Consider the following 23,472-nt stretch of genomic DNA (forward strand, 5'->3'; position numbering starts at 1 on the left):
TCGGGCTCACGGGGCTCTGGCTGTGGGGCTGTTTCATTGCTGTGTAGTGTTGTCTTATTATTATTTGTATTACACAGCTCTAGGCATCCCATCCAAGCATCAGGGACCCATTGTGCTAGGCACCGTACAGACAAATGACAAAGGAAACAGCCTGTGCCCCAGAGTGCTTGCAATCTAGGTGTTAGGGTACAACAGGTGGATGAAACAAATAATTAGGATGGGTGGGAGTAACATGAATAGAAATATGAAATAATATGAATAGAGTTTAGCAGAAAAACAGAAGTCCCCAGAAGACTTACAAAATTGCTAACAGAGAACCTGATTCTGCTGTCCTTGACTCAGTCAAAACTCCTTTTGGCTTAGCCAGTGAAAAGGACTCCAAGATCAGGCCCAGAAATAACAGATTCAGAGACAAAAATGGCAGTTAAGGACATAAAAGTTGAGGCATCAGGACGTGCTCTTTTTATGCCAAATATTAACAAAGGATGGCTTATTTTGAATAGCATTGGGTTCATTAAAAATAAACACTTTGCTGACCTTTTGGGAGTGTTTGTGAATTAAAGAGGGAATCCTTTCTACTGAATAAAGATTTTTACTCTTTTTTTTCTCTCCAAAGTATGATATTCTTTCCTTATTAAACCTCTGCAGAAAAGATCCCTCTGACTTATAAAGGAACTGAACAACTATTTAAGGGTCACTTCAAATTGCCCGTGCTGATCCTTGCATTGTAAGACTCTTTCAACTACAACAAAATTAACACATGAGGATGTATCTGTGTATCTGTAGCTTATAATATTATGATTCTGTAGTCAGCTCTATATGATTGTCTTTTTCAGGGTTAAACATGAACATTTCCACTATAAACAGCAACAGAGAGTCCTGTGGCACCCGTTAGTCTATAAGGTGTCACAGGACTCTTTGTTGCTGTTTACAGATCCAGACTAACACGGCTACCCCTCTGATACTTCCACTATAGAAAACTAAACTTTTCCATTTCCTTTATTTTAGGTTTCCTTTGCGTGATCTGTAAACATGTCCATGGATCTGCTATGTAAGTAAACTTCCCTCCTAATAAATGTTAGTACCACATGGCTTTATTGGAATGGTCAGGTGTGCTCAGGACTGATGTTTCATTTTAAATTGAAGAACTATTTTTATGTTGGTGTATTTTGTGAGACATCTGCGGAACACTATTGTTAGTGAGTAAGGGTATGTCTACACTACGGGATTAATCCGAATTTAGATAATTCGGATTTGAGAAACAGGTTGTATAAAGTCGAAATGAGTGCGGCCACACTAGCACAGTAATTCGGTGGTGTGCGTCCAAGTACCGGGGCTAGCGTCGATTTCTGCACCGTTGCACTGTGGGTAGCAATTCCATAGCTATCCCATAGTTCCCGCAGTCTCCTGCGCCCATTGGGATTGTGGGTTAAGATCCCAGTGCCTGATGGGACAAAAAACATCGTCGCAGGTGGTTCTGGGTACAGCCTCACTCCCTCCCTCCCTCCCTCCCTGCATGAAAGCAACGGACGGCAGACAACCATTTTCGCGCCTTTTTTCCTGGGTGGGTGAACACTGCAGACTCCATACCACGGCAAGCATGGAGCCCGCTGAGGTCAAGACAGCACTCATGAATATTGCAAACACCTCGCGCGTTCTTGTGGAGTTTATGCTCAGCCAGGACCAGAAAAACGAGGCGAGGAGGCAGCGGCGGCGGCAGCGCAGCGACAAGCATGATGAGGACATGGACACGGACACGGACACAGAATTCAGTGAAACCACAGGCCCCGGTGCTTTGGAGATCATGTTGTTAATGGGGCAGATTCTATCCATGGAACGCCGATTCTGGGCAAGGGAAACAAGCACAGACTGGTGGGACCGCATAGTGTTGCAGGTCTGGGACGATTCCCAGTGGCTGCGGAACTTTCGCATGCGTAAGGGCACTTTCATGGAACTTTGTGACTTGCTGTCTCCTGCCCTGAAACGCCAGAATACCAAGATGAGAGCAGCCCTCACAGTTGAGAAGCGCGTGGCGATAGCCCTGTGGAAGCTTGCAACGCCAGACAGCTACCGGTCAGTCGGGAATCAATTTGGAGTGGGCAAATCTACGGTGGGGGCTGCTGTGATGCAAGTAGCCAAAGCAATCACTCAGGTGCTGCTACGAAAGTTAGTGACTCTGGGAAATGTGCAGGCTATAGTGGATGGTTTTGCTGCAATGGGATTCCCTAACTGTGGTGGGGCAATAGACGGAACCCATATCCCTATCTTGGCACCGGAGCACCAAGCCACCGAGTACATAAACCGCAAGGGGTACTTTTCAATGGTGCTGCAAGCACTTGTGGATCACAAGGGACGTTTCACCAACATCAACGCGGGCTGGGCGGGAAGGGTTCATGACGCTCGCGTCTTCAGGAACACTACTCTGTTTAAAGGGCTGCAGCAAGGGACTTACTTTCCGGACCAGAAAATAACCGTTGGGGATGTTGAAATGCCCATAGTTATTCTTGGGGACCCAGCCTACCCCTTAATGCCATGGCTTATGAAGCCATACACAGGCAGCCTGGACAGGAGTCAGGAGCTGTTTAACTACAGGCTAAGCAAGTGCAGAATGGTGGTAGAATGTGCATTTGGCCGTTTAAAAGGTCGCTGGCGTTCATTATTGACTCGCTCTGACCTCAGCCAAAGAAATCTCCCCATTGTTATTTCTGCTTGCTGTGTGCTCCACAATCTCTGTGAAAGTAAGGGGGAGACCTTTATGGCGGGGTGGGAGGCTGAGGCAAATCGCCTGGCTGCTGATTACGCGCAGCCAGACACCAGGGCGATTAGAAGATCACACCATGAAGCGCTGTGCATCAGAGAAGCTTTGAAAACCAGTTTCATGGCTGGCCAGGCTACCGTGTGAAATATCTGTTTGTTTCTCCTTCATGAAAACCCTCCCCCTTTACTGACTGATTTTCTGTAAGGAACCCACCCTGCCCCTTCCCCCAGCTTTCTTTCAAACCAAATAAAGTCACTATCATTTAAAAATCATTTATTCTTTATTAATAGATTAGAAAAAGAGGGAGGGAACCCGGGTGGTATTTGGGAGGAGGATTGCTGGTAAGGAAAAAGCCACAAAGAAAAGGTTAAAAAAATGACAGCCTTTTGCTTGGGCTGTCTACTGGGGTGGAATGGGAAGGTGTACGGAGCCTCCCCCCCCGCGTTCTTACACGTCTGGGTGAGGAGGATACGGAACATGGGGAGGGGGGAGGGTGGAACAGGGGCTGAAGCGGCAGTCTGTTTTCCAGCAGCCGTTCCTGAACCTCCACCAGACGCCGGAGCAGCCCCAGCGTTGCATCCTTCATCCTCTGGTCTTCCTGCCGCCATCTCTCCTCTCCTCACGTTGGTCCCTCCTCTCCTCACGTTGGTCCCTCCTCTCCTCACGTTCACTGACTTCTTTCCTATACTTTGAAACTGTTTCCTTCCACTCATTCAGATGAGCTCTGTCACTCCTGCTGGATTGCATAATTTCAGAAAACATGTCCTCCCGCGTCTTCTTCTTACGACGCCTTATCTGTGATAACCTTCGGGATGGAGGAGGGAGGCTTGAGGAATTTGCAGCTGCTGTAGGGAGGGGAAAAAAGAGAGAATTGTTTTAAAAGCTACATTTTGCAGAACAATGCTTATACTCTTTCACGGTGACCAACACTGTTCACATTACATAGCACATGTGATTTCTGTGCAAGGTCGCATTTTGCCTCTTAATGCTGAGTGCTTGTGGCTTTGCTGCTAGAGATCACAGGTCTGGGCAACAGAATTCGGCTTGCATGCGGCCATGGTAAGCCATTGTTTTACAGCTTCTGCACCCTCCTTTCCCACATACCAAGCATAGCCTGTAGAGTGCTGCAGAAGCCTGGCCAATCTCAGCCAGTTGGGGGGGGGCAGTGTGGGGGGGCTTGTCTGGGCCCCTTCAGGCAAGTAGAGTGCTGCGGTTTTTCTGTTAACATTCAGCAGCACCAGAAAACAAACTAACCCCCCCCCCCCGCCATGAATTCTCTGGGATGATCACGGTACCCCTCCCCCCACCGCATGGCTGGTATCAGGGAAGATCCCTGCAGGCACCAAACTACCCCCCCCCCCCGCCGCCGACCCCCCCCCTCGCCATGAATTCTCTGGGATGATCACGGTACCCTCCCCCCACCGCGTGGCTGGTAACAGGGAAGAACCCTGCTAGCCAAACGCGGAAAACTTCAGGGCCAATTTCCCATCTGCGCTTGGCTAACTGCAGGGAAGGATTTATTTTCCGCCACAGGCAAACAGCCCAGTAGGAACGGCCACCTCTGTCCCCTTAATTAAGTTCCCGTATTTCAACCAGGTTACCAGGAGTGATATCACTCTCCTGAGGATTACACAACAAGATAAAGAACGGATGTTGCTTGAATGCCAGCAAACACCGGGACCATACGCTGCTAGGCTTTGTCAGGCAATGATACCAGATTACTTGCTGCAAGCATGGCGTGGTCAAGTGTCCTACCATGGAGGAGGGAATAAGGATGCACTGCCCAGAAACCTTCTGGCAAGGCTTTCGGAGTACCTCCAGGAGAGCTTCATGGAGATGTCCCTGGAGGATTTCCGCTCCATCCCCAGACACGTTAACAGACTTTTCCAGTAGCTACAGACTTTTCCAGTAGCTGAACTGACCGCGAATGCAAAGTCAGGCAAAGTAATCATTAAAAACCGTTTGCTTTTAAAACAAGTTTTATATTTTAAAAGGTAAACTCACCTGAGGTCCCTTCCATGGGGTCAGAGTCTTGGGTACTGGCTTGGGAGGCTTGGGAGGGTACTTCAGTCAGGGTGAGAAAAAGATCCTGGCTGTTGGGGAGAATGGAGTGCTGTGTGCTCTCTGCAAGCTCATCCTCCTCCTCCTCCTCCTCTACCCCATCGGCAGAATCCTCAGGCGTCGAGACTATCCCCGACCCAGAATCCACGAACAAAGGTGGGGTAGTGGTGGCAGCCCCCCCTAGAATTGCATGCAGCTCGGCGTAGTAGCGGCATGTCCGCGGCTCTGACCCGGAGCGACCGTTTGCCTCCTTTGTTTTTTGATAGGCTTGTCTGAGCTCCTTGACCTTCACGCGGCACTGCTCAGAGTCCCTATTGTGGCCTCTCTCCATCATGCCCTTGGAAATTTTTTCAAAAGTTTTTGCATTTCGTCTTTTAGAACGAAGTTCTGCAAGCACTGAATCCTCTCCCCATACAGCGATCAGATCCAGTACCTCCCTCACGGTCCATGCTGGTGCTCTTTTTCGATTATCAGCCTGCATGGTTACCTGTGCTGATGAGGTATCTGTGGTCACCTGTGCTCTCCACGCTGGGCAAACAGGAAATGAAGTTCAAATGTTCGCGGGGCTTTTCCTGTCTACCTGGCCAGTGCATCCGAGTTCGGATTGCTGTCCAGAGCGGTCACAATGATGCACTGTGGGATAGCTCCCGGAGGCCAATACCATCGAATTGCGGCCACACTAACCCTAATTCGAATTGCTAAAATCGATTTTGGCGCTACTCCGCTCGTTGGGGTGGAGTACAGAAATCGATTTAAAGGGCCCTTTACATCGAATTAAATGGCGTCGTTGTGTGGACGGTTACAGGGTTAATTCGAATTAAAGCTGATAAATCCGAATTAAAGTCGTAGTGTAGACCAGGCCTAAGACTACTCTTGGAATAAGGTACTACTCGCCGTGATTAAGGTTGTGAAAATCAGTTGAAGAACAGACACCATCAACTTAAAAATCACACTTCTGTCTAAAAGTGTTTTATCTGCCTTTGTTGCAAGTGAACCTAAGATTACAATAAGCTTTCTTTCTTTCTTCATTTGACACCATGTTCTGTATTAATTATTTCACTATTGTCAGTTTTCTTTGTTGTATACCTGCCTTTCACACAGCGACAGAGGGGAGACAAGAAGAAAAATAGAATTGTAAAACCACAATAATTGTCAGAGAAACTCAAGGAAGGTGTGGCAACTGAGACTATTTTTTTAAGCACATTTTTTTAGGCTGACTGGATTTCAAGTAGATGGTGTCCCTTTACTTGATTCAAAGGGAAGGAGATTGCCTGGCGGCAAACAAGCTAGTACTTACCGTATATACTCGTTCATAAGCCAAATTTTTTTAGTAAAAAGGGGAAGCACCCCTAGCTTCTCCCCCATCAAAACATTTCCCCACCGGTTGTTGTCCCGGCCCGTCAGGGTAAGCAGCTGGCGCGCCGGGACACTTGGTTTACTTAGGTTTACCTCTGTGCTTGTGGACGCTCGAGGTAAACAAGCCATCTCGGTCCGCCAGTGGCTTATCCTGATGGCCTGGGAGCCAAAGTTTGCTGACCATTTTTACTTATCCATCTTGTGGGGGGGGAGGGTCGGCTTATAAACGAACCAGGTTATGATCGAGTATATACGGTACATATTCCTGAAGATCACAGAATTATCTGCTGAGGACTGAGCTGTACGAGTGTGGCAGTGTTGGGGCATGTGATTACATTACACTGGTCTGTTAACATGGTTAAAGCAAAACTGTTCTATTTTGTGCTATATACAGCAGTAGCTCTTAATCTTTCCAGACTACTGTACCCCTTTCAGGAGGCTGATTTGTTTTGCATACCCCAAGATTTATCTCACTTAAAAACTACCTTCTCTTTGAATCGCTCCACTGCATCAAGTTCAAGCTTCTTGGCATTGCCTTCAAGTCCCTACACAACTCCATTCTGGCCTGACTTTTTTGACTTGTCCAAGTATTAGACTACTTTTATTGTGATGCACCCTGCCATCTCACTCTACCAGTGGTGGGCTGTCTACATCTCCAGTAAACATCTACTTTTTCTTCCACAAAGCCCTTTCTGAGGTGGTATGCAAAATCACTCTTCTCTCCTTTACATTTTCCTGCAAACCCACTTCATCTGTGATGCCTATGATAAACTCTTGCCTATTAATTTCTACTTATTTTTTATATTCTATCCATTTATCTCACGCAAACAATAAAATACCATGTGTCTGTCTGTCTGTGTGTGCTTAGTTATCTGCCTTTCCATATATAGGTGAAACACGGTCACTAAAGAAGTGAACTGTGGAAAAGAGGGGATGTGACTTGTAGAGGAGGGAAATATCAGAAATGTATTGTATCAGATGTGAGTGATTTCCATAAAAAGAATAAAGGAAAATTTAGATTTTTCTTGCAAATTGAAACCAGATAATAGATGTATATAGGCTAATAGTTGGCAGATAGCAACTAATCTTGGAGGTGATATACCTGCTTTAACACAGTTATTTGAGAAAGTACATTTTATGCACGCAGCAACTAATTGGAGATATTGGTGGATGATTTAGTGCTCTTTAGCAAGTATAGGAAAACCTCAGACATAAAGATTTATAATGTATGTATATACTTGGTGATATTGTGTGTAACAAGGAAAACTCCCGGTTTTGGACTCCTAGCATCTTATTTTTCTGATTTGTAATTGACATCATAATGCTGCTGCTTCTTTTGTTTCTGCTCCAGAGATTGTTTTCCTGGAAGCAGAGACTTTTTTTTGTGTCATGATAGGCTGGCACAAATAGTGGTCCGTGTTTGGAGCATTAGTTCTAAACCAGATCTGCCATGTGGCAGGGAGCTTGCCAGCATGTATTGCTCAATTCTTGACACACAGTTCCCAGTCACATCTAAGTGTAATGAGTAATAAAAGCATGACTAATCTGTTTTCCCCCAATTCAACTGTGCTAAACCTTATCATATGTATTATAATTACATTATTATTATTTGTATCGCCATAGCTCCTAAGAACCCTAGTCTTCTAATGAACAAAATTGGAAGGTTTACTCAAGAAACCTCCTGGATTAGACTTGGCCACAGTCTCCAGGCCTCATTCCTGTAATAGCTAACTTAGAAAGTTTCATCTGGTTCAGAACACAACAGATTCTTTCTCAGCAGCACATGCACATTACTGGAGTTCTCTACTCTTTTCTGTGTATTTATATGACCTTCATTACCGTAATATCTAAACGCCTCTCTGTCATTAAGGTAGTTATCCTCCCAACACCTCTATGAGATGGGGAAGTGCTATTCTCCCCAGTTTGTAGATGGGGAATTGAGGCACACAGACACTAAGTGGCTTGCCCAAGATCATACAGGACTTTTATGACAGAGCAGGGACTAGAACCTGGGTCTTTGGTGTTCTAGGCCCACCCTGCTTAACCCCAGGCCATTGTTTCCTAGCTTCTTAGGACATGTCTTCACTAGCCAGGTTAAACGTGCCCGTGTAGTCCCGGCACTAGCACTGGGAGAGAGCTCTCCCAGTGCTGTAAAAAAACCACCCACATGAGGGGAGCAGCTACCAGCGCTGTAGCACTGTCTACACTGCCATGTTACAGCACTGAAACTTGCAGCGCTCAGGGGGTGTTTTTTCACACCCCTGAGCGAGAAAGTTGCAGCACTGTAAAGTGCCAGTGTAGACAAGCCCTTAGTGAGTATCAGGTCAAATTCAAGGTTCCTTTCCTCTTTTTCTAAGCTCATTTTGGGACTGGCCCCAGCTGTCTGAGGGTGTGGCTACTCTACATGATCAAAGGGCTCCAGTCCATTGGGGCAATGGCAGGGGCAAAAGTAACTTGAAGGATTTACCGGTACGCTGGAGTCCGGAGCAGGGCGGGGCCTCAACCCGAAGAGGGCGGGGCCTTTCAAGATTTAAAGGCCTTGGGGCTCCAGCTGTGGCTGGGAGCCTGAGGGCCTTTAAATCACCCCGGAGCTACCAGCTGCAGAGGCGGCTGGGAGCCCCGGGGCTCAGGGGTGAATTAAAGGGCCTGGGGCTCCGGCCGCTGCGGAGCTCCGGGCCTTTTAAATCACTGTGGGAGCCCTGCTGCCACTGTGGCAGGGCTTGGGCTAGGGCTGGGGTAGTGGCGGCAGGCCTCCGGAGGCGATTTAAAGGGCCTGGGGCTCCGGCCACTGTGCGGAGCCCCAGGCCCTTTAAGCGCTGCTGGAGCTCCAGCAGCGGGGCTTGGGCGGTGCTTTAAAGGGCCTGGGGCTCCCTGCAGGGGTCGGAGCTCCGGGACCTTTAAATGCCAGCCCGAGCCCAGCTGCCGGAGCTGCAGTGGCTGGAGCCCTGAGCCCTTTAAATCACCGCCGGAGAAGCCAACTTACTTTCACTGTCCTCTGGGCAATGGAACTGTCAACTTCAGCAGTGAAACTTGCATGTGCAGGAGAAAGCTTTGTCTGCTGCTGGTTCACCTCTATGGAGTTATCTCCAAAAGAGATCAGGAAGATCATGAACCTCACACCAAGCCTTTCTTATGTAACTCAACAAAATTCACATTAAATACATGTGCACGCGCACATACACACATCCCCTAAAACAATGGGGTGCAAAGAGAGAGACACATTCTTCTTGTATTCACTTTAATAAGTTTGTGAGACACTCAAATGACACAGTGATGGGCATAGCATAAGAATCTAGACCGATATATACAGAACTTGAAAAAATCCACCCCCCCCATGATGAGTAGGAAGCTTCCCTGAGTGAGAGCCATCAGCGTTCGCAGAATCTAAGTTTTAATTAAAATCGTTGCGAAGATAGCTGTCTTAGAGAGAACTGAATTTAAAACAATGCTCTGCTGTCTTCCTATGCCTGCTGACTGACAGTGCTCTTCTTGTGCTCCTGTCTTTCACATACTGCAGCAGAGTGAAATTAATAAGACAAGTCAATTTCATCGCTGTTATTTGACACCCTAGGGGCTGCAGGGAGACTATCAAGAACCAGGGCAATTTCCACTGGGAACACTGCATTTTCAGGGTTGGATGCTTGCCTCTGCAGCTCTCTGGCAGCAAAGATCAGGATGAATCTTGCCACATGTAGGGAATGCTATAAGAAAGAGAGTAGTTGAAGGACCCAGTGACAGTACATTGATAACATCTTTTTAAATAAAAGGTATACAGAACAGAAGGTGATGCCAATGGGTATGGGTAACTTCATTCATTACACCAATATATATATGGTGCATCAAGATGGATCGAAATTCTGCTGCACAGTCCCCTGAGTTCTGCAACACTCTGGTGCAGTGAACTGAAAGTTCTGCAGCAGCTTAAATAAAAACTAGAGATTTCTTGAAATATTAAATATGAAAATGAATAAGACAAACAGTGCAGTAGCCTCATGTATTTTGATATTAAATTACGTGTATTTTACATTTTCAGATTTTGATATGATACTGATGTTTTTATTGACATCATAACATTGGCAGCACTGGCATTTATCAGTGGGGAGACAGGAGGATTTGGCCGCTGGTCAGGGGACAATTTGGGGTTTGAGGCTTTGATGGAGGCATTTTGGGTTAAGGGAATTAGCTGGATGGTTCTGCTAAAATAATTAGCAGTAAAAATAGTTCAGTTGACGTTTTAAGATGTTTCCTTTAGGTTCCAGAGTTAACACTCCATTGACATGAATGACACAGGGTATGTTTACACTATGGGATTAATCCGAATATACAGAATTCGAATTTTGGAAACACATTCGACTTTATACAATCTATTCGGCCACACTAAGCACATTAATTAGGCGGTGTGCGTCCATATACCGGGGCTAGCATCGATTTCCGGAGAGTTGCACTGTGGGTAGTTATCCCATAGTTCCCGCAGTCTCCCCCACCCATTGGAATTCTGGGTTGAGATCCCAGTGCCTGATGGGGCAAAAAACATTGTCGCAGGTTGTTCTGGGTACAGCCTCACCCCTCCCTCCATGAAAGCAACGTCAGACAACCGTTTCGCGCCTTTTTTCCTGGGTGAACACAGCAGACGCCATACCACGGCAAGCATGGAGCCCGCTCAGCTCAAGACAGCAGTCATGAACATTGTAAACACCTCGCGCATTATGCTGAACCAGGACCAGAAAAACGAGGCAAGGAGGAGGCGGCGACGGCAGCGTGGCGACGAGAGTGATGAGGACAAGGACATGGACATGGACACAGACTTCTCTCAAACCGCGGGTACCGGCGCTTTGGAGATCATGTTGTTGATGGGGCAGGTTCTATCCGTGGAACACCGATTCTGGGCCCGGGAAACAAGCACAGACTGGTGGGACTGCATAGTGTTGCAGGTGTGGGACGATTCCCAGTGGCTGCGAAACTTTCGCATGCGTAAGGGCACTTTCATGGAACTTTGTGACTTGCTTTCCCCTGCCCTGAAGCGCAGAATACCAGGATGAGAGCAGCCCTCACAGTTGAGAAGCGAGTGGCGATAGCCCTGTGGAAGCTTGCAACGTCAGACAGCTACCGGTCAGTCAGGAATCAATTTGGAGTGGGCAAATCTACTGTGGGGGCTGCTGTCATGCAAGTAGCCAAAGCAATCATTGAGCTGCTGCTACGAAAGGTAGTGACTCTGGGAAATGTGCAGGTCATAGTGGATGGCTTTGCTGCAATGGGATTCCCTAACTGTGGTGGGGCGATAGATGGAACCCATATACCTATCTTGGCACCGGAGCACCAGGGTACCCAGTACATAAATCGCAAGGGTTACTTTTCAATGGTGCTGCAGGGGATGTTTCACCAACATCAACGTGGGCTGGCCAGGAAGGGTTCACGACGCTCACGTCTTCAGGAACACTACTCTGTTTAAATGGCTGCAGCAAGGGACTTACTTCCCAGACCAGAAAATAACCGTTGGGGATGTTGAAATGCCTATAGTTATCCTTGGGGACCCAGCCTACCCCTTAATGCCATGGCTCATGAAGCCATACACAGGCAGCCTGGACAGGAGTCAGGAGCTGTTCAACTACAGGCTGAGCAAGTGCAGAATGGTGGTGGAATGTGCATTTGGCCGTTTAAAAGGTCGCTGGCACACTTACTGACTCGCTCAGACCTCAGCCAAACCAATATCCCCATTGTTATTGCTGCTTGCTGTGTGCTCCACAATCTCTGTGAGAGTAAGGGGGAGACCTTTATGGTGGGGTGGGAGGCTGAGGCAAATCGCCTGGCTGCTGATTACGCGTAGCCAGACACCAGGGTGATTAGAAGAGCACACCAGGAAGCGCGGCGCATCAGAGAAGCTTTGAAAACCAGTTTCATGACTGGCCAGGCTACTGTGTGAAAGTTCTGTTTGTATCTCCTTGATGAAAAACCGCCCCCTTTATTGATTCATTCACCGATTTCGGTGCTACTCCGTTCGTCGGGGAGGAGTACAGAAATCGATTTTAAGAGCCCTTTATTTTGAAAGAAATGGCTTTGTTGTGTGGACGGGTGCAGGGTTAATTCGATTTAACGCTGCTAATTTCGTATTAAACTCATAGTGTAGACCAAGCCACAGTTCACATCTCTCGGGGCTTGTTTCATGTTGTGTGCAGAGTCCAGTCACATTTTCAAGGTTATCTTCCTAAACATGAGGACTAGAAACATAATAATAAAGAAGAAATCTTAATCTTAAGAATATAATTGTGCTGCAAGGGGTGGATTCTACAGAAAATTTCACAGACACATAATACAGACCAACATGCCCACAGCTCGAACATCAGTAGCAGTGTCAACAAACTTTGGGAAGTAAACTGAAAACCAAGGTCATAATGAAATTTTAATATGATAAATGAATGAGACAGCGAATAACTCTGACTAGTAGCCTTAACCTGGGAAATTAAGAAAAGAGATAAAGTTTATTTATGAAATGTCAGACAGTTATTGAAGCTTGACTGACCAGGGAAGTAAGTAACTTCCCTTGGAGCTTGTTTTCTTTCTTACCTTGGATGAACTAGTGGGCAGTATATTATGCTGTCTGAATGTGTGAGTTTGTCACTGTTAGCATTCTGCACTGTCACCGGAATGTAGGAAGCAGATGAATTTGAATGAACCCTGAAGTGGTCTGCAGTGCCCTTTCCTTGTCTTGAGGAAACCTGTTGCTGTTCATCTCTGCCAGGCCTAGTGAAAACAATGAAGGAGAGGAGGTGGGTCTTTGATCTCTTTGTTGTATTGGCTCCTTGGGAACTCTCTGAAATGAATGCTCTGTTTTCCTGAAAAACCGAATGGCTATGCCTAACTAGCTTTGTGAAGCCCTGGGGAATTCGCTGCTTCTGTTTATTGACAGCTGAAAGGAGCACATGGTACTGAATGGGTCCTCTTGTGAAAACAAGGCAGAGCAAAGTTAGACTTTAGTTTAACATGGGGGTATTTGGAAAATAGTGCTGAAGGAGGATGACATGTTTCCTGCCATCCTGCACTAGAGTAATTCTGTCTAAAAATAGAATTTGCAATCTGATAAGAGCTGTTTCAGTTTTACTACACATAATAGGCTTGTGAAGTATTTATACTGTATTATTCTTAAATGCAAAAAGTTTGATCTCACTGTATTCTTTCCCGTGAAACATATAAATGACAGTAGCTTGTTTCTTAGCTTTTCTTTTAAACAAAAACAGAAATAACGAGGACTTTTAATGAAAGTAAAAAGGTAATTTTTCTTTGATTGACATTTAAGGCTCTCTTTCTAAATTAAGTCCCTACCCTTCATTCATTTCTGTAGGCTGTAGTATTTATATGCAGTTCTTTACATGTATGAGAATTATTTGAACTGCATTGGATTTTTCAGTGACCAGTGTATATCACCACCTTAATATTCACAGATAGGATAGTTGATTAATAGGCCTATTTAGCAGGAAACCTAGAATCCTCAGAACCTAAGTATTGTTTGTAAAGAAACCTCTCTACCTTTGCTTTTCCATTTAGGTGCACCAAAGGCAGGAGTAGGGTTTGCCATCACTGATAATTTTTGCAAAAAGAACAGGAGTACTTGTGGCACCTTAGAGACTAATGAAGTACTCCTGTTCTTTTTGTGGATACAGACTAACATGGCTGCTACTCTGAAACCTGATAATTTTTTATTACTTTGGGGTGCCAATAGTTTTCTGTAAAAATATAGAGAAGAAGATAACCAAGGACCTATGTTTTTCTGTTTACATGTTCAAAGTTATCGTCAGAGGAAAGGAATCCCCCAAGTAACTGAAATGTACATTTACTAATAAAAACAGTAAGAAACAAAACCTGACTGTATTTGTATTAGTTTCAGTGGTGATCAAAGTAAAAGGCTTTTGGCTCATGAAACTACATCTTTCAGATATGACAGATGGACTGACTGAAGACAAAAAGCTATACAACCTACCAGTAGTTTCCTTATATACCAACTTAAATCCAAGTGCAACTTGAGATGAAATGATAGTTGTCACGATGCCTACTAGTTACAGTGGGAAGCGGCAGTCAGGATTCTTGCATTATGGCACTTATGGTACTTAAATATGAATGTAACTTTAATGCACATGAATAATCCCATAGACTTTGATGGAACTGCTCACATATTTAAAGTTATGCATATGCTTAAGGAACTTGTTCAATCTGGGCCTATATTCCCATCTCTGGCACTGGTTTGCTGTAGGACCTTGAGCAAGTAACTTTATTGTTTTTTGTCTCAGTATCCTCTTGTGTAGAACAGATAACTCTTACCTACTTATCTCTCAGAGGTATTGAGATTTAATTTACTAATGCTTGTAAAATGCATTGAGATCTTGTGAATGAAATAGTGGTATTGCAGAGTATATGTATGTAAGTTTGCAGGTTTTGCTTTTATATCCCCAAAATTTTCAGGACCCCCCCCCCCCCCCCAAAACAAACAAAAAAGAACAAAAAAAAAACCAAACACCTGTGTACATGATTTAGGCAGAGAAGTAAAAATCTGCACCTCAAGCAGAGTGCTTGCTATGTTTGTTGACCCAACATTTATTTAAAAAAAAAAAATGCACCCAGATCACCACTTGCTCTAGCTCTATTAGTACAGTGGAAGCAAGTATAGCAATAAGTTAGGGAGGAATGGGACATTGGGAACAAAGGCAAACATCCTCAAAGGTATTTAAATGCCTAATTCCCACTGGAATTTAGGTGCCCAAACACCTTTGAGGATCTGGGCCAAAGTGACTAGAAAGCTATATCTTTTCACTAACCAGATACTGTATTCTTCATTTTTAGTTTTTATTTCATTTGCAGATGTTTCCTAATGAGAGAATTAACAGGGCTTTATAGTGAAATGGCACTCTAAACTCAGATTACAGTATAACTACGGGAAGGAGAAAACAAAGTCTTTATTAAAACCAAAGGTGTATGCGTACGTGACTCTCAAACTCACAGACATCTACTCAAAAATCCCCTTCTACCCAAAAAGGATAATTCTTGTATGGAGTCATCACACATTATGACCAAATCCAAGCCCTGAGGAATTCAGTCACTGCTAATTTTGTTTTGGTCTCCCGACCAATCATGCTATTTATTAGAAAAACTGGTTGCCAGTTTTTTAGCAACCTAGCTGGCAAGGCATTAGATTTAGAGTATTGTCTTATGAACCTGCTAAGATCTGGGAACCTGTCAGAAATGTAATTCCTTAGAAGTTTATTCTGGACCTGTAATGATGACTGTCTAGAAGTACAATAAGACAAGTAAATGGAAACACAGCACCTTGGTTGGAAAGACAGGATTGCTGCTTTATCTATTTATGAACTGGACTTCTCAATTTTATTTAATGTATAACACAACCTCTCCACTCCAAAACTAAAATAAAAAACTCTGCCTATGCTTCCGTTTGGATGTACAGCAAATGTTTAAAGTTCTTGTGAAGAAAGTAAAATACATGTGTAAATATTTGCAGGGCTGGTATCTTAGGGAACTGACCAGTGAAACAAGGCATGCAATAGGAATAAACAGAAAACAGAGACTTATCCAGGATAGAGCTGCGAGATGCCATGTCTGAGTTAAAACTAAAATACATAGTAAAAAGATCCTGCTTGTTATATAAATTAGACATTTCTTAGTCTAACTGAAAATATCTGTTGGGAGGGAATGTTTTTGTTTTATCCATTAGTTATAGCCTCTTTGACATCACTCATGATGTAATAAAGGTCAAAGCTACACTGTTGGGCCAAGTAATGACCTTCACTTATAAGAAGAACTTTATGAAAAGAGGCTCTGTCTGATCAAGATTGTTCATGTGTGAGTATCCTATCCAAACATACACTTTGGAACTCATTACAAACATGTCTGTTTTTTTCTTTTGAGTGAATTTAGTGCTGGTAGCAGGTGTCAGACTTTCTACTCTGGAGGCTGAAGTTTTCTAATCAGAAAATAAATACAATCTTCTCCTCATGCCATCATGCCAACTCCCTGAATCACCACTAGAGAGAGGATAGTTCACTCTCCACACCCACTCAGTCCTTTACCCTTCTGTTGAGCCTGCCAACATGTGCCAATGGGGATGGTTGGCTTTTTAAAAATATACTGTGGAGACCTGTATACTGGGAAGTGGAGTGAGATCACCAACTTAATTTCATTTAGGTCATCTGGTTGTCATCTGGTAATAGGTTTCAGTCACGAATGATCTATTGTTTCGACCCAGAAGAGAGAGCTTCAGTATTCCCCATTATAAAAGTTTCTTCACAAGGAAAAGCATGAAACTTTTTTTTTTTTAAATGGACGTTTTGATTCTACAACATAATTTTGTAGCAAGCGGAGGATTCCATAGCAAATTTGGGGGATATAGAATACCTAAGGCCCTGCTTCTAACTGTTATTTTGCCAATTTCTTCCCAGTGTCATTATTAAATGCTGATATTAATATTTATTTGTTCTGTCTCTGTGTCTAGGAAATTTATTGGTGTAATTCTGAGGCATCTTATGACAGCATATGCCCAGCATTTACAGAGTGGACTTAATAAAATTGCAGACCTCCCAACAGTCTTGGGGTTTGCAGAAAATGTCTCACTTTGACTGCTCGTCCCAGTTAAAGGAGAACGTTTCCCACATTTGGGGGGGGAGGGGAGGAGGAGGGGGAGAGAAAGAGGGACAAGTTTGCTCCAGGGACCTCATTTGAGAGGGCTCCCAAACCTAGTAGTGTTGCAACCTGGCACATGGGGTCGCAGCGCCACGCATGTTTGACCTGGCTGCCCCTCTGTAGAAGGAGGGGTGCCTGCTCTAAATTTGAGTGGTGCTCTGTCCCGTTTTAGTCACTTTAAATGTTTGGAGGTATGAAATTAAGCACCCAAAAATTAAAGCACTCACTGAAGCACTAGTTATTTTTGCAAATCTTCACCAAAACTTTTGAACCTGTATTTCTGTGCCTTATGCTGAGAGAGAAATGGAAAACAACAATTACAGCTACGTTCAGCACATTCAAGATTGTACTTAAATTGCTGTACCCCCAAAAGAACCCTGGGCCAGGTCCTTGCTCAGTGTGGGACCTGAGGGGAGGTGGAGAGTCCTAATCAAACTCCCCCAGTCCCAGGGGTGGCCAGGAGCTAATTCAGCCCCAGTATGTTACAACAGGCTGTTCTAGCTATTTTGAAGGGCCATTCCATGATCTCAGGATCACTGAAGCATAAAGTTCTGGCTACCCCTGGACTCAGACTCCCATGCATCTTAGCACTGAGGTAGAGGATCTGGCCCCATTTCCAGAACTGCCAACCTTAAGAAATCAAAAGTCATGCGTCAGACCCTGGAAAATCATGAGTTTAAAAATAAAAACATTGAATGTTTTTCAGTCTGTCTCTTGACTTTTAAACTCCCCACTTCTTCTCTGCCAGTATGTGCGCGTGAAAGAATTTTAGGTTAAAAAGTCAACTTTTAATCTACATAAAAATGCATGCCTCTCCCTGGCTGCTCAGATGGAGACTCTGCTTACCCTCATCTCACCCGGAAGATAGGGAAACTGTCATCCGTTTTCTATTACTGCCTTGACTCTACCCCCTCCTGGTTTATTTCCTTTGATAAAAGAGGGGTGTGTTGGTGAATAGTTTGAAAACCACTGACCTAATTAATGCACATGATTCACACCCGCACATAGAGCTTGTATTATTTTTTAGGGTTGAGGAGTTACAGATATACATATTAAATAACCTATACAAATTATTCATATATGTGATAACATCACATTGTAAAAAATAATATGGGATTGGGTTAGCCTTTTGCAAGAAGCAACGTTTCTCTGACCCCTTCCCCCGCCCCCCCCCCTTCTCTGCCCAGAACTAGGCAGGGCTGTCCTGACTCCCACTCCCACCCCCGTCCTGTTGCCTGCTTCAGACCTTCCACCCTTCTTCAACAGCCCTTCCCACCCCACTTCTGCTGTCTTCCCCCTACTCCAGAGGATCCCCCGCCCCGCATTCCCTTCTCCCCATCTGTGCCCCACGTCTCCTCGCCCCAGACCCTCTCCACCAAGTGGTTCCAGTTCAGAATTTTTTTGGAGGGGAAGACAACATATACCTCAACAACCCTCCACCAGCCCCCTAAAAAGTCAGGTGCTAAGCAAATCCTGGGTGGCTAACACTGGTGTTTTGTGTCTCTGCACCTCACTTTTCAGCATGCAGGCTTGAACTCCGAGTGTTGACACCAAAATCATGGACCATCCATAAGTAAAACTGCCAGCTTTGTTAAAACTCTGGATGCTGTGCGCATATGCCTGTGTACTCCTAAGTGCACATTTGGCTGGGTCAAAGCTGGAAAATGCCAGTGTTCTGTAGGGGTTGTTTCATGTAAGTATCATTCACTAGGAGATTTGGCAAGAAAAACAATCAACCTGCAAAAAGTCTCCCTAAAGGGAATTGCATAGTGTCTGAGACCAGCAGAAGATTACCTATGCAATAAGGCAATAAACTGTTTTTTCAACAAAATTGGCAATCATTTTTCTGACTGCTGCTAACTTCCCCCACTATTTCTGGAAGTAATTTTATGTGACTTCATGCCAAACCATTGTGGGAAGGAAGGAGAAAAGCTGAAAACAAGTCAAACTATTTTTCAATTTGATTTTTTTGAAACGGGCTCAACTTTCAGCAATGAGGGAAGTTCATGCTTATTAGAAACTATTACATGTAGACGACAGGAACTGAGTTCATTTGAACTATACCTATTATGCATATGAATTCTGATAGCAACCAAAAAAACATTGTAGCCCATCATAAGTGTGACACACATATTTTAGCCTTGAGAATAATCAGAAAAGGATAGTTTTTTTACTTACCCTTCAAACAACCGAAAGTTAGATTTCAATTAATTTTCAATGGGAGAAATATGCTGAAAATTTGGATAAACTATTTGGTTTGAAAGAAGCAGAGAAAAATTAAACTTGATATGCCTTCCAGTTTCTGAAATCACCTCTCTTTTTATAAATGTTACCACAATATGTTATTTCTGTATTTTTCATAAAATTCAGCAAAAAAATTTGCTGAATTCACCATCTAGGTTGATTTCACCAATGTAAAATTGGTGGGTGAGTGAATCAGTGGCGAGAGGGAAAATTGAATTTTTTTTATTATTATTTTTGATACATGTTTTTGTTTTTATTCCTATATTGCATGTGTATATATATGAAAAGAGAAACCGTAGAATTATACTTGTTGAATTGAAAAAGGTACTTACAAGATATATCAATGGAAAGATTTGCTTTAAAAAGCGTTAACTTTTTGAGTGTCGTTGTCTACTGCCATTAAATAATTGTTTGACCCTTCCCTCATATTAGTGTGAAAATTGAAATAGATAAAATCAAAAATATGCTTAAAACCCATAATTTTGCACATTGGTGAAAATTTAAATAGATGAAAAACTCTTTAATGTCCATATTATCTGTTGAAATTATATTAAAATAAAAGGCAAATTCTGTGAAGCCTATGTATAACAGATATCCAAAGCAATCTGAAAGAACAACTTCATAGAGTTTGATTTGATAACTTTTTTCATAAAGTGAACACTTCAAGTTTTTGATTACAATTGTGAAGTAAGCTGTCCCCAGATTTAAATATTAGAAAAATCAATATTTTATTAAAAAAATGAAAAGTAATAAATATTACTGTATTTAAAAACAAATGAGAACAATTGTTTTAAGAAAACATTCCCTTGCAGTGTTTGAAATCTAAACACAGAAGCAAGGATGACCTAAAAATGAAAGTGTCCATTTAAAAAAAGGGATTTCATTTATTTCCATAGATTACTTTTTGTGTCTCTCAGCTTGGATGTAGTGCATAAATAACAAATTGGAATTTTAAGATCACTGACTTTTAATAAAGTAAAGCATTATTAGTAATATAAATGTGTTAACTTATGCAATTAAAGAGACAAAATCTTAAAATCAAAGGTTATTTCTCATGGCCCTCCTAAATCAGAGGCTCACGCTGGGTCCGGTCCCAGCCCTCGCTGCTGAGAAGCAGCTAGGAAGGCAGCAGAACCAGCTCCTAAATCCTCTGTTAGTGCAGGGTTGCCGTAGCAGTTCCGATGCCAGCCCCCAATGTAGAGGGCATAGCTGGGGGAAAGCGGATGGCTGGGAAGTCTTGGTGACTTCCAAGCTGCTAAACTCCTAAGTGTAAAATACAAGCGCAGTCTTTTGTCTTTTTTAGGAATGACTTTAGAATTATGTGGCAGGTGGGATGTGTGTGCAGGTCAATTATGTGTACGCACACACCCTCCCCTCCACCTAAATTTGATTACATTTTAAAACAGAATTTAAACTGTTGTATATAAGTGAGTGGTTTCATTCTGAACACCTCCTAAAATGTTCAGAAATGAACCCCACTCCAGTGCACCTTAGGAGCTCCAAAACTGAAGGTAGGTTTCATGGCTTTTCCTCAGCTGTGAATCTCCTAAAATGTGCCATAGTAGAGCTCCTTCCTACAGATTATTAGACGCAACTGGAAGACCCATTTCTTGTGTGTTTTAGGAGTTCAGCAGAGGGAGCCATTCTCCTACATATTTTAGGAGAATCTATTAGAAGACACCCACTCAGGAACACCTTAAGGCAGTGGCTCTCAACCTTTCCAGACTACTGTACCCCCTTTCTGGTGTCTGATTTGTCTTGCGTACCCCCCAAGTTTCACCTCACTTAAAAATTACTTGCTTACAAAATGGGACACAAAAATGTCACTGCACACTATTACTGAAAATTTTCTTCCTTTCTCATTTTTACCATATAATTATAAAATAAAATCGATTGGAATATAAATATTGTACTTACATTTCAGTGTGATACCTGAGCCTGTTTTTCACTTGTGAGCTTTGTCATTCTGGGAGGCAGTGAAACAAGAGCAACAATTAAGTTTTTCTCCACATTGAGTCTACTTCTACTCTTTGTTTTTGATGGCAGTCATAGCAGAAAATGAGACTTCACAAAGAGATATTGACCCAAAAGGTGTAACAACATCCAAAACATGGTTCCCAAGGTCAGTGTACTCTTTCTGTACTAAACACCAGAACTGGGTTAGTGTGGAGTCATTAAACTCCATTTGCAAACTATGGTCTGAGGACAGCTTAAGAAGATTTGCTTGCTGATTGGCAGAATGCTGCTAACATCTAACAAAATGAATGGGTTTCTTACTCAGTCGAGCTGAGCTGAGTAGTGTTGAATGTTGGGGAAATGTGACTGGAACTCAGATGTCAAATGGGCCAAATGATCTTTATTTTAAGCTTCAAGTGCTTTTGTAGAAATAGTTGAAGCTTATTCATTTTAAGCTGGCAAGTCTGGAACTCATAAAACTTTCTTTGAAAAAATTCTACTGGCTTACCCTTATGCACAAGGTGTTTTATCTTCAAATGTCATTGCAAATGCGCCAGCTTGATACTATTATTTGATAGAGTTTCTCTGCAAAAGAAACACAAAGCTTGAGGTGGATCACTATTTGTAGATGTGAATTCAAAAGCAATATATTTCTTGCAGAACTGACAATGGGTGGTTGTTTTTTTCCAGTCATTTTCAATGTCTTAACATTTTCACTGTTGCCACTACCGCTTCGTTTGAAACATCTATCCATTTTTACATCGCAACTGCATGCACATCATGATAACTGTAACATCATTAACATGCTTGCATGCATCAGTAAATGACATAAAACACATGCGTAATACTGGACATATATGCACTTTACGTTACCATATAATATATAGAGCAATATAAAAAGTCATTGTGTGTATGAAATTTTAGTTTGTATGGATTTTGCTAGTGCTTTTTATGTAGCCTGTTGTAAAACTAGGCAAATATCTAGATGAGGTGACGTACCCCCAGAAGACCTCTGCATACCCCCCGGGGTATGCATACCGCTGGTTGAGAACCACTGCCTTAAAGGTTTCACAACTGGGGAAGAAAGTCTTTGTGCCTTCCCTAGCAGGATGTGGCAGACATGAGGGCTACATGGATGTGAGATGTCTAGTTAATTAGTTCCAAATTATGGAATTTGCATTCACTATTTGAAATTTATTGAAAGGCATCTGAGTTTTAAAGTGCTGAAGACTTAACCTCTTTCTTTCTATATGTTTTTCTGGATCTAAGATTATGGAAAATAGTGTCCATTTATCTAATAATACAATGTGTGATGTATATTAAAGATTGTATCTTAGTGCATTCACACAAGTGGGCAGAGTTAAGGTTATGCATTCACAACCTTCATTTTGTCATTTCCTGACTTAAGTGCTTAACTGTACAATCATAATAACAGTACTTAGCTCTTATGTAGCACTTTTCATGAGCCCAACCATAATGCTCTTTCAGTGTAAGACTATTTGTATGGCATAGAAAAATTAAGGCTACATAAGACTAAAATAAGGAATGAAGTCATGGAGAATTTGAAAAAACATTCTGTAGTCTTTTTGTTTGATAAGGAATCAGTTACTATAGCTAAACATTGAAATTCAATAATTACAAGAAATTTTAGTAAGACTAAAAAATTAGACAAATTAAAATACTTCAAATAAAGTTCTTTGCCTCATAATTCTATAATTGTAGTTGATGAGCTATTCTACCACAATATAAACTGAATTAGTTATTAATCAATTCAAAGCTTCAGATACTTTACATATAAATGCACTGTGCACGCAAAGCTTAGAATATTGAATGTTTCTTTCACAAACACATTTTCTACAATGGAAATGTGTGGCTGTGGGCCAAGATAAAGGGAAAACTACTTGGGATTAACTGTTCACTAATTGAGTACTTTGAATTTCTGCCAAGGAAATTACATTCTGAAACAAGCTTTTCAAGCTCTCCAACAGTGAACTCTTCAGAGAAAACACAAAGCGAGAAAACCTCGTGTACTCTTAAGTAAGGAGAGCCAAAACTTGCATCCATTAGTGTTGCTGCTGTATTCTTCTTAAGTATCTGGTAATTTTAGAATAGGATTTGTTCATACTATTATGTTCCATCAGATGAAATATTGTGGGTCACAGTATAATAGAAAACAAATATGATGTAATATGTACTGCAATTATAGTGTATGTTAGACAAATAAATTCTCCCAGGATGTTTTTCTTCAGCCATCAAAAAGCCTTCCACTACATAAAAACTAAACGATAATAGGACAGAACAGTTTACTCTGGGATAAATTACTTGTTTGTTATGCAAATCTTACAATTGCAGTTAGACCAAGATTGGGAGTACTGTATATCTTGATCTTTGTTCATTGGTTACATTTAACATCTATT

The 23,472-nt window shown here is 42.7% G+C and overlaps 1 protein-coding gene across 3 annotated transcripts in view; it reads left to right on the forward strand.

Moving 5' to 3' along the window:
• Positions 1–23,472, forward strand: part of PLAGL1 (PLAG1 like zinc finger 1) — a 64,801-nt gene that overhangs the window by 19,032 nt on the left and 22,297 nt on the right. For all 3 annotated transcript variants that reach the window (XM_054024321.1, XM_054024323.1, XM_054024324.1), the window contains exon 2: positions 1,009–1,051. In XM_054024321.1, coding sequence (XP_053880296.1) covers positions 1,033–1,051 — 19 coding nt within the window. In that variant the 5' untranslated portion in view covers positions 1,009–1,032. The remainder of the gene's footprint in view (positions 1–1,008; positions 1,052–23,472) is intronic.

The sequence above is a fragment of the Malaclemys terrapin genome, chromosome 3, assembly GCF_027887155.1.
Source record: "Malaclemys terrapin pileata isolate rMalTer1 chromosome 3, rMalTer1.hap1, whole genome shotgun sequence".
In the NCBI taxonomy this organism is placed as follows: Eukaryota; Metazoa; Chordata; order Testudines; family Emydidae; genus Malaclemys; species Malaclemys terrapin.